We start from the raw sequence: 12,267 nt of genomic DNA on the forward strand, positions 1-12,267 counted from the left end.
TAAATAAATAAACATGCCTCTTTTTTGACAGTCATGCCAGCAAAGCCAAAATTACATAGAACACATTGTGGGAAAATTTTAAGTTCAAATCCAAAGTGGCAGATCCTCTGGCCTAGAGTCTGTGTTTGGCCCACAGTGGTTTTTTGTTGTTTTGTTGTTGTGTTTTTTTGTTTTTTTTTCCCTAATTAGTGTTAACATTTACAGATCTGGAGATTTCACTTAAAAAAACAACAACTGAATTTCTGTTTTTTCTTGAAAACAAAGGCAGGCAGAGAGCCGGGCCCTTTCTAGGTCACACCCCCCCTGGCCTCTTGCCACGCCAGGGCCTGCCCACCCCAGTCTTCCCAACCCTTTTTTTCTTAACTCCACTTTTTCCTAATTTTAATAGCAAAGCACCTTCTTTATAGAACATCTGGAAAACCCAGAAAAGTAAAAAGTACAAAATTAAAGCAACCTGGGGGCCAAGACAAATCACTGTTCTCATTTTAGTGTATTTCTCTCTAGACATTTTTTCTAAATACATGGACTTGTTTGCAAATATGCCAGCATCTGCGTGAGACTGAAACAAGACTGGAGTCACGCGTCTGGGTCCTGCTTCCTTGTTTTGCTTTTCCCCTTTTAACTTAATGTAGTTAAGCTTGTGAACATTTTTTTCATACAGTTATTTCAGTGTGAACATTTTTATTCTGTTTTGTTATATGATGTATCACTCATGATTTTTTTTTTAACTTCTCCCCACTCATGAGTGGTGTAGTTGACAGTTTGTGACCATTAAAAGTAATGTCCTCAAACTGAAATCATAGATGATTGTTTTCATCCCTTTCTGGAAGAGGAGTTGCTGGGTTCACAGGGGACAGACTCACTTAATGGATATGATGTAACAGAAGGTGAGCAGGGAAATCATTGGTTGCTCAGGTGTTTAATAAATATTTTTAGGTGGTGCTTAGTAGGCACCCCTACATTTTCATTTGAAAAGACCCTGATGCTGGGAAAGATTGAAGGCAGGAGGAGAAGGGGACAACAGAGGATGAGATGGTTGGATGGCATCACCGATTCCATGAGTTTGAGTAAGCTCCAGGAGTTGCTGATGTTCAGGGAAGCCTGGTGTGCTGCAGTCCATGGGGTTGCAAAGAGTCAAACACGACTGAGCAACTGAACTGAACTGACTTGAAATCCCAGGCCCTGGTCCAGGCATTTTCCTCTTGTCCACCAGATCAACCTTCAAGACAACCCTAAGAATCAGATGCAATAGCTCATCCCCATCTTATAGATAAGGAGACTGAGGAACAGAGAAGTGAAGTAACTGGGTTTGAACCTGGGTAATCTGGCTCTAGAGTTCATGTGTTTAATCACGAGGCTGTGCTCCCCCTCATGATTGAGGTTGCTTTCAAAATTAGACAAATTCGGGGACAGAGGCTGTCCATATGAACACATTGCCGGGAGCCAGGACCGCTTGCTGGGTAATGCTCAGACTGGCTGATTCATCATAGGCTTGGGCAAGAGACTGGGGCTCCAGGCCTGGGTGGTGTCATGCCATGAGGCTGTGTTCATTGCATTATCCATTTAATATGGATAATTTGTGGGGCCCACAGCAATTTATTTTTACCCTTTGGAAATAGATGGGGAGCCAAACAGTGTCAGCTGTCATTTAAATTTGGATAGTTTGTGCTGTTTTAAACCCCCTTCTTAAGAAACCCTTTTAAAAAGTAGTTCTGAATATACAGAAATGCCAGAGATTTCTTTGCATTAGTTTTGTAATCTGCAACTTTACCAAGTTCATTGATGAGTTCTAATAGTTTTCTGGTAGCATTTTTAGGATTTTCTGTGTGTGATATCATGTCATCTGCAAACAGTGACAGTTTAACCTCTTCTTTTCCAATTTGGATTCCTTTTATTTCTTTTTCTTCTCTGGTTTCTGTAGCTAGGACTTCCACAACTGTGTTTAAAAAGTGGCGAGAGTGGACATCCTTGTCTTGTCCCTGATCTTACAGGACATGCTTTAAGCTTTTCACCACTGAATATGATGTCAGCTGTAGGTTTGTCATAAATGGCCTTTATTGTGTTGCCATATGTTCCCTCTATGCCCACTTTCTGGAAAGTTTTTTTAATCATAAATAGGTGTTAAATTTTGTCAAAAGCTTTTTCTGCATCTATTGAGATGATGGTATGGTTTTTGTTCTTCAGTTTGTTGTTTTTTTTTCTCAATTTGTTTCAATTGTTTATTAACAGACCAGATTACAAAAATAATCCTGGTAGATACCTTAGTTCATTCTTCTAATAAGCCTGTTGATCTGGTCTTGTTCTTCAGTTTGTTGATGTGGCATATCACACTGATTAATTTGTGGATATTGGAAAAAATCCTCGCATCCCTGGGATAAATCCAAAAGGGACAAGTTTGGAGGAGAGGGGAAGAGGTGGAACATGGTAGGTCAGTTCCCTGGCTAATCCCAGAGGGGGTCTTTTGCCCTAGTTCAACAACTGGAATTGGCAAGGAGAAGGTGAGAGTACCTTCAGGTATCTGTGTAACTTTAAAAAAAACCACTCACCCACTTCTGTAGCACATCCCCCAGTCTGAGAGGGGATGCTGTGGTTTGTGATCACCTTCCCAGTTAGGTCCCAGGACTCCAGGGTATGGTGGTGTGTGAGCCTGGTGGGCGTCTTCCGTGGAAGCCTTGGGCACACGTATTGATATTGCTTTCATCGGGTTACCTGCCTCTTTAGCAGGAGCTGAGTCTCCAGACTGGGTCAGAGAGACCCTTAGAAGCCCACGTGGTGGGGAGACCCAAGGCTGTGACCCCAGCCTCATCTCTTCTGTCTCCCCGGCCCTGCTTTCCAGGCCAGAGTTGCTGCCCAGGGCACAGCCTGTGTCTCGGGGGGACACTGCCTGCTGCCCCCACTGAGGCTTCTGGAGTCCCCTCTCTGCCTTTCTCAAGTCTGTCACCTAAGGACAGAGCTCAGGGTCGGGGATTATTACCAGAACCCCGTGTGGACACGTGGCATCGGAATTCAGGGGGTGCATTCTCACTTATAAGCACGCATGGCCTCATAGGCAGCGAGGCTTCCTTATTTATTCCTCTCTGGTTGCACTGGGTCTTCGCTGCTGTGCAGGCTTTCTCCAGTTGCACCGATCGGCGGGCTGCTCCTCGTTGCATCGCGTGGGCTTCTCATTGCGCTGTCTTATCTTGTTGGAGACCGCGGGCTGTAGGCTTGCAGACTTCAGTAGGCGCAGCACGTGGGCGAGGAAGTTGAGGCTGGCAGGCTCCAGAGCGCAGTAGCCTACGGCACACACAGGCTTAGTCGCTCTGCAGCATGTGGAATCTCCCCAGACCAGGGATCGAACCCTTGTCCCCTGCATTGGTAGGCAGATTCCTATCCACTGCACCACCAGGGAAGTGCATGACTCTTTTTAAACGGGCAGCTATGGGATGAAAACAAAGCTCTACACCAGCGGGAAGCTGGGGTGTGACTGCGTGAACACAGTATCATTCCTAAGACACAGGCTCAGGGGCTGTTTGAAGCATTAATATTGGCTGTGGGACGAAATGGGAGGAAATATTTGCAAACCATTTATCTAATGAGGGACTTGTATCCAGAATATATCCTATTAAAAAAACCCTTACAACTCAGTAATCAAAAGGCAAATAACCAAATTAGAGACACAAGATTTGAGTAGACAGTTTTCCAGCAGATATGCAAATAGCCAGTAAGTACATGAAAAGATACCCAGCATCATTAGTCACCAGAGAAAACACAGACACTTGAATGGCTTCAATAAAAAAGTCATAATAACAAGCCTTGGTGAGGATATGGAGAAATTGGAACCCTCACACATTGTGGCTGGGAACATGAGATGATGCAGCTACTTTGCAAAGCAGTTAAAAAGAGAGTAACCATGTGACCCGGTAAGTTCATTTCTGGGTTTACACCCCAGAGAACTGGAAACATAATTTCACACAAATCTATACGTGAATATTCTTAGCATTATTCACAGTAGCCAAAAAGTGAACAAGCCAAAAGACAAATAGCCAAAAGACAGCTCACATGTCTGTCAGCACATGAATGGATAAACCAAGTGTGGAATGTGCACACAGTGCAACGTTAATTTGGCCATAAGAGGGGATGAAGTACTGATACATGCTCCAACATGCATCACACATGAAAACATACTAAGTAAAACAGGCTAAGCGAAAGGCACTAATCACAAAAGGCCATATAGTTTGTGATCCCATTTCTATGAAATGTCCAGGACGGGCAAATCCTTAGAGATAGGAAATAGATTGGTGGTAGCCTGGGGCTTAGGGGTTGGGGGAAATCGAGAGTGATGCTCTAAGCACGGGGTTGTTTAGGGGATGATGAAAATATTCTAAAATGGGTGTGGTGAGGGTTGCACCACCCTGCGTGCATACGGAAAACCATTGAACTGTCCCCTTAAGTGAGTGCAGTGTGTGGTATGTGAGGAATATCTCAATGGAAAAATCATTTTAAAAACTCAGCCCTGGGGGAACTGTGATATATGATCAAAGAGAGATTTCTATTAAGTGAAATCCTTTTTTCCATTTGCAGCAGCACCAGTAGTAACTGGTATGACGTCAACAAAGAAGATAGCAAGGTGGATTGTACGAACCTCACCAGGACAGAGTGTGACTTCACCGCAAACAGCCTCTCGGAGGGATTCCCATGGCGTTTCAACATCTCTTTACGTGTTCGAGCTAAGCTGGGACCCCTCGTTTCTGCCTGGGCAACAGCACCTTGGTTTGAACACTATCGGAATGGTAAGGGGACTTGGGTACAAATTCCTTTAACGTTTGCACTTTGCTCTTTGCTAAGTGGTACTGACTCCTTACCCCTAAGTCCTACCTCTCAGCCTAAAGAACCAGCACCCAGATGGGTGTGATGGTCAAACCAGAGTACTGTCCACAGAGGCTGGGGCTAGGGGAGGGTGATTTGCTACACTAGGGAGTCGCCAAACCACAGCCTGCAGGTCAAATCCGGCCATCGACCTGTTTTTGTAAATAAAGTTTTATCAGAACTGTGGTGTATGTGTATATGCATACATAATTGAATATTACTCAGCCTTAAAAAAGATTGGAATAATGCCATTTGCAGCAATGTGGGTAGACATAGAGATTATCACACTAAATGAAGTAAGCCAGACAGCAGAAGATAGATATTATATGATATTACTTACATGGGGAATTTAAATCTATAATACAGATGAACCCACTTATAAAACAGAAACAGATTCACAGACATTGAAAACAAATTTAAGGTTACCAAAGTAGAAAAGGGGGAGAGATAAATTAGGATTGTGGGATTAACAGATACATACTACTATATATAAAATAGATAAACAGCAAGGACCTGCTCTATAGCACAGGGGACTTAAAATAACCTATAGTGGAAAAGAATCTGAAAAAGAATATATATACGGGCTTCCCAGGTGGTGCTAGTGGTAAAGAACCCACCTGATACTGCAGAAGACGAAAGAGACACAGGTTTGATCCCTGAGTTGGGAAGATCCCCTGGAGGAGGGCATGGCAACCCACTCCAGTATTCTCACTTGGAGAATCCCATGGACAGAGGAACCTGGTGGACTACAGTCCATAGGGTCACACAGAGTTGGATCTAACACAGTATTGTAAACCAACCGTTTGCCAATTTAAAAACTTTTATCGGAACAGTTTCCCCATCTATTCATGTATTGCCTATTGCTGCTTCCGTGCTGCAACAGGCCAGCTGAGCAGTTTCACTGGGGGCTGTCTGACCTGTCAGAGCCTAAATTCGCCCTGGCGCTTGACTGAGAAAGTTGGCCAACCTCTCTGCTGAGTGGGATACTATTAATAGTATATTGGCTTCACTGGTCACCATCCCCTGGCACAGCTTCTTCTCTGCTCAGGAAAGATCTTAGTTCAGCCTTGACTGGTACCTGTCACATAGCAGAAAATATCTGTGGAATGATTGAATGAACAGTGCTCCCGGATATTGGAAGGAGGCATCGGAGTCATCAAACACTAGTTCATAGATTTGTTCCTTTTGTTGTTGTTCAGTCACTAAGTCGTGTCCGACTCCCTGCAACCCCATAAGCCACAACCCACCAGGCTTCCCTGTCCTTCACCATCTCCTGGAGCTTGCTCAAACTCATCTCTATTGAGTCCGTGATGCCGTCCAACCACCTCATCCTCTGGTGTCCCCTTCTCCTCCTGCCCTCAATCTTTCCAGCATCGGGGTCTTTTCCAAAGAGTCGGCTCTTAGCATCAGGTGTAGTGATTCATTTTTTACATGGTCAGCTATGATTCTCCTGCGTCTACATAGATGCAAAGTATGGAACTCCTTGGGATCTTTACTCAAGCTCAACAGAAGTATAAGACAGTTGAGGAAATGTGATCACCGTCTAGATATTTGATGACTTACTAAGCAATTGTTGTTCACATACTGTAGGTGTTATAATGGTGTTTTGTTTATTTTTTTCAAGGGGAGGGTCTGGTCTTTTCAAGATACATACCTTATAGATGCAGAGATGTAATGTCTGAGATTTGTTCCAAACCATCCGGAGAGTGGGAGGGTCAAGGTGGTCCTCACAAGGTGAAGGAGAAACAAAACTGGCCGGGCCTCAACAGTTGATGTAAACTTGTGTGACGAGTACGTGACCCTTGGCTCCAGTCTTCTCTACTTGCTGTGTGTTTGAAATTTCCTGTAATAAGAAGCTAAGGGGGAAAAAAAAATCAGTGGTTTTTGCTAGCAGTTTGAAGATGGGACGAGAAGGCAGTGTGGTCCCTGCCAGCTGGTCATCTACTGTGGACCAGTCCTTTGTGCTTGAATGGAGTACCGCCAGACATCTGAGCTGTGAAGCCTCACCTCCGTGGGATTAGTAGGGCACACAGTGATGGTGACGACAGAAGCAGGACCTGCCATGATGTCACCAGTCCCCTGCCAGCCAGCTGCTGCTCTTTGTCTTCCCGGCTGGAGTCGGGTGGCCCTGTCATTGGTTACGTTACCGGCAGAGTGTCACTTCGAGCCAGTCGTGTTGGCAGAGCCCACTGCCGCTTTCGGCACTTGTGGTCGAGTCATGATGGGTAAACAGTGCCACGATGCTTTTCTGAAGGCTCAAGGGGAGAGGAGTTGGGACGCTGGCTGAAGGGGGCAGGCTTTAGCATCACGTAATCCTGGGTTCAAACCTCAACGCTGCCCCCTAACTGGCTGTTAACTCTAGGCAAGTGGTATCCCTCTGGGCTTCAGTTGCCCCCTCTCAAAAATGGGGATGGCCTTCCACGGTTGTTACATGCAGATCCGTGTGGACACACATGTAAAATTCATGTTGCCAGCTTTAGAGCGATTGCTCAGGCTGTGGACGCCGCTGTCGGTAGTGACCGCACAGATCTATCAGGTGCTTCTGAGCCCGGAGAGAAGGCAGGCTGTCTGCCCTGGAGAGACAGACTCATCACGTTGGTATCAGATTCCTGGGTGCTGACCTTTCAGTTGTGAAGGGATGTAGTCATCCGGGCACGCACACCCACTCCCTCGGGTGAGTCACAGAAAATGTAGAGTGAGGGGGGGCCTGGCCCTGCACACAGGCAGGCTGACCGGTGCTCTGGAGACTTCGCCGTCTAAAGGGCAGCTTGAAGATGTGCATGCCAGCGTCTGTGAGCGGATGTGATGAGAGCTTTTTCTGTTCCTCCTGGCCAGTCTGCTAACAACGCTGGGGCCTGAGACGGGCCCCGCCCAACAGTGTACCTGTCTGGACTTACTTCCTCCACCAGAACAAAGGCGGAGAGAGGGCAGGAGCGCAGGCCCTGCGGGGACCAGTCACTTTTACCTGGAGAGAAAGGTGGCCAGACGCATGCCTAACCCTCCCCAACCCCGGAGAGCCCGGGGGGGCGTGGAAGCGACAGAGAAAGCCAGCTCCCCTCCCATGAACAGGTGACTGTTCCCAGCGATATGATCATCTGTGTGCGTGTGTCAAATGTGCAGAAACAGGCCCCTAAGAACCTGAGCACACGAGCTGTTCTTTGATCTGAGTTCCTCTGGTTAATTATACAGTTTAGATGCTTGCTTAATAAATGCTATAGTCTTTCTTCTCTAGTGTACCAGAATCACAGTACTTGGCTCTCCAGTGAAGTGTATTCCAGTACATGGAAAGTCTTAACAAATAGATTTATGACAGTGTTGTTATTGTTGAGTCACTGAGTCCTCAATCCCCTGAACGGTAGCCTGCCAGGCTCCCCTGTCCGTGGGTTTTTCCAGGCTGGAATGGGTTGCCACTTCCTTCTCCAGGGGATCTTCCTGACCACACGGATCGAACCCACATCTCCTGCAAGCCTCCTGCATTGCAGGCAGGCCCTTTACCCCTGAGTCACTAGGGGAGCCTTATGATAGCAGTGTTTCTCAGTTACTATGTTTAAGTGTCCTGTTGGAAAAAGCTAAAGGAGAAATGTATTTAAAGTTTGTAAACACCAGTTTTATTTATATAGAAAATATGTAACAAAAAGAAAAGATATATAGAAGGTAAGAGCTAACAAAATCTTTTCCCTGTCTTCATGAAAATTTGACCTTTGGTTAACTTTCCAGCTCTCTGGAAACCTGATAAAACTGGCATATAAAACATGTTATTAGCATAGCATATGGCAGAAAGACCTCTGGTAAAGAATCCACCTGCCAGTGCAGGAGACGAAAGAGACCCAGGTTCATTCCCTGGTTGGGAAGATCCCCTGGAGGAGGAAATAGCAACCCACTGCAGCAGTCTTGCCTGGAGAATCCCATGGAGCAGGGAGCCTGGTGGACTCCAGTCCTACAGTCCATGGGGTCGCAAAGAGTCGGACACGACTGAAGCAACTCGGCACTGCACAGTATGTATATACACGTATCTGTACACACATGTATCTACATAGATTGATGGATCTCGTTTGTAATTCTATTTCAGCTACCATTGGACCTCCAGAAAACATCCGGGTGACCCCAAAAGAAGGTTCCCTTATCATCAGGCTTTCTGCTCCCTTCGATGTCCCTGCCTCCGAGGCCTATTTTGTGTATCATGTCTACTACTGGGAGAAGGCAGGAGGCAAACAGGCAAGAGCATGTTCTTCTTTGTTTTTGATGTTCTTTTCTTTGGAATTTCTGAGTAGCAAACGAAAGGCCAAGGAGGGGACTTCCCTGGAAGTCCAGTGCTTGAGACTCTGAGCTCGCATTGCAGTTGGTGCGTTCAACCCATGGTCAAGGAACTAAGATCCCACAGCTGCTCTGCTCAGCCAAAAGGAAAATAAAATGGCCAAGGACACCAGGGTATCCCAGTGCACCCTTAGAGGCCAAGACCCATGTGCAGGGCCCTCTCTGCCTCGTATCACACAGTCCCCGTGGTCTGGGTCTGGATTCTGGGTCTGGATTCAGCTAGTGCTCAGGGAGTCTTTGCCACACTCCAGCGTTTGGGGAGGTCCTGTGGGCCTATTTCTACAGCAAGGAATTTTTACTCCCTCAGTCTGCAAGGTTAAGCTATGTGACATCTCTGATCTGAATGGTTTTCAAAGAAGGTGATGCGAATAGGTGAGAATTCTCAGTGAAGGCGAGAAGAGGGCGTGTTCCAAGGAGAAGGGCCAGGAGGTTGGAGAAGGCTGGGCACGTTGGGGAACTGCACATGCCCGGATCCATCAGGAATGCGGGCCTGGGACTCCCCTGGTGGTCCAGTGGTTATGAATCCACCTTCCAATGCAGGGGACACGGGGTCAATCCCTGCTCGGGGAGCTAAGATTCCCACATGCCGTGGGGCAACCAAGTCCGTGCGCTGCAGCAAAGACCCAGCACAGCCAAAATAAAACTAAATTAAATAATTTAAATAAAAAAAGAAATGGGGCCACGTGAGGGGCTCGGGCAGGGTAGGGTTGAGAAAGGAGGGGTCAGAGCAAAGGGGCCTGGTCAGCCCTGAGTGTAGCACAATAAAAAACTGATAGCCTTTAGTCATCTCCAGTATCTGATCATCCAACCTACATTTCCCCCTATTTTTTGGCAGTGCTGTATGACAAGAGTGGGGGTGAGGGTGGGGTTTAGTTTCCCAGCCAGGAACGAACCTGTGCCCCTTGCCGTGGAAGCCCAGAGTCATAACCACTAGACTGCCAGGGAAGTCCCTTCAAGCTACATTTAATGATGTTTCACTATGTGTGTGAACTTCCTGATTTCCTAAGTTCAACATTACTCTAATTTTTATAAGAATTTTAAGAACGGTATGTTTATCTGGAGCTTTCTTTGTGTCTGGGCTGGGCACTTTGGACGCATCGTTTCGTCTCGCCTTTCCACCCACCAGTTTCACAAGCGTGAGCACTGCCCAGGGTGCGCGGCGGTGCCCAGCCCCGGCCCATGCTCGCTCTGCTGTTTCTCTCCCAGCTGCTGATGTTTGCACTCGCTCTGTTTTCTTGTTAAAGTGAAAGTCACTCAGTCACGTCCGACTCTTTGCAACCCCATGGGCCATACAGTCCATGGAATTCTCCAGACCAGGATCCTGGAGTGGGTAGCCTTTCCCTTCTCCAGGGGATCTTCCCAACCCAGGGGTTGAACCCAGGTCTGTTGCATTGCAGGCAGATTCCTTACCAGTTGAACCACCAGGGAAGCCCCTGTTTCTTTATGGTGAGTGTAAAAACACCGAGGAAGGCCAAATTCACTGAAGGGCAGACTCTCAGCAAATAGGGAAGAAAGAAATAATCATTTCCCAAAATCTGAGTTCAAAGGTCTGGTCAACTGGAACAGAGGAGGTCTGGAAGAATCCAGGAGGGATTCCCCTTTCAACCAGAGCATCTATGCTTTGGACTTCCGTGAGCAAGAGAGTCTGCGGCTAAAGTGACTTGGAAAGCCACTGATACGGTCTCTATACCGGCTGTGAGTCCGTGTGTCAGTGGTCCCCAAGTCCAACCCCTAGATTTGCTCCAAGGATCCTCGGGGACTCAGCATCCAGTTGTACTTAAGGCTGTGACTTATTACAGAGAAAAGATGCAGAACAGAGTCAGCAAAGGGAAGAGACACAGGGGGCAGAGTCTGAAAGAGTCCAGGCAGAAGCTTCCGGGAGTCTTCCCCTCGTCACACAGGCTCCACTCAATTCCCCCGACAACATGCGTGCCAAGTATGTGAAACCGCATCTCCTGGAGAAGCTCCTGAGAGGCTCAGTGCCCAGGGCTCGTCCTGGGGGCTGGTCACACAGGCACCCTCGACCCACCAGACACCAGAGCTCCTGACTCCCAGAGGGAGAGCAGGTGTTCAGCATCAGAAGCATCATTTATACGTTAAAACAGCCTTATCATTAGGGATCGGTGGGATGCTCCTCAAAGCCGAGTTCCCAGATGCCAGCCTTGGATCAGCCTTGCAAACATGACCTTTCTAAGGACAGCAGTCTCAGGCCTGAACAGTAGCTCTTCTCTGTAGTTTGTGATTCTTCTGGAAAAGTCAATTGGCTGCTGAAATAAACTCAAAAAAGAATAGTGTTGGGACTCCCCTGGCAGTCCAGTGCTTAAGAATCTGCCTTCCAAGGCAAGGAACCTGGGCTCCATCCCAGGTCAGGGAACTAAGATCCCATGTGCTGCTTAAGCTAAGACCCAACACAGCCAGATAAATAGATTTTTTTTTAAGAAGGCATATTGTCCTTAAAATTACCTTTTTTAAAAAATTATTTTTTATTTTAAAAATATTTTTGGTTGTGCCACACAGCTTGCAGGAACTTAGCTCCTCGACCATGAATTGAACCCAGGCCATGACTGTGAAAGCACCAAGTCCTAAACCACTAGACTACCACAGAATTCTCTGAAATTGCTTTAGGAGGCGTCATGAGTAAAGGTTGTTTCTTCTCTGCCCTGGCAGTCATCATCGTTAAACAGAAGGGGAAAAAGTTTTGAATCCTCTGTAATCCTACTGTTCAAATATAGTACGATCATTTATATTTTTAAAAATAAGATCATGTCCTATAAACTGCTGAATGATCTGCCTTTTTTTCAGTCAACATGTGTAATAAGCCGCTTTATCTTCGCATTCTGAAGCACGTGTTGCATGCCACCATTCAGATGGTTGTAGTGTATTCTGTGTGTGTGCGCAGTCGTGTCCGACTCTGTGTGACCCCATGGACTGTAGCCTGGCAGGCTCCTCTGTCCGTGGGATTTCCCAGGCAAGAGCACCAGGGTGGGTTGCCATTTCCTCCTCTAGGGATCTTCCCGACCCAGGGATCAAACCTGCGTCTCCTGCGTCGGCAGGCAGGTTCCTTACCACTGGCACCACCAGGGAAGCCCTAGTGTTTTCTACTGT

At 46.8% G+C, this 12,267-nt stretch overlaps 1 protein-coding gene across 3 annotated transcripts in view; it reads left to right on the forward strand.

The window, feature by feature from the left end:
- The window catches only part of IFNGR2 (interferon gamma receptor 2), a 35,836-nt gene that overhangs the window by 16,296 nt on the left and 7,273 nt on the right, over nucleotides 1-12,267 (forward strand). For all 3 annotated transcript variants that reach the window (XR_011483506.1, XM_020888235.2, XM_070455184.1), the window contains exons 3-4: nucleotides 4,564-4,772; nucleotides 8,918-9,063. Coding sequence is in view for 2 of the 3 variants with exons in the window: in XM_020888235.2 (XP_020743894.2) it covers nucleotides 4,564-4,772; nucleotides 8,918-9,063 (355 nt within the window). In the remaining variant the exon portion in view is untranslated. The remainder of the gene's footprint in view (nucleotides 1-4,563; nucleotides 4,773-8,917; nucleotides 9,064-12,267) is intronic.

Source organism: Odocoileus virginianus, chromosome 25 (genome assembly GCF_023699985.2).
Source record: "Odocoileus virginianus isolate 20LAN1187 ecotype Illinois chromosome 25, Ovbor_1.2, whole genome shotgun sequence".
Lineage (NCBI taxonomy): Eukaryota > Metazoa > Chordata > Mammalia > Artiodactyla > Cervidae > Odocoileus > Odocoileus virginianus.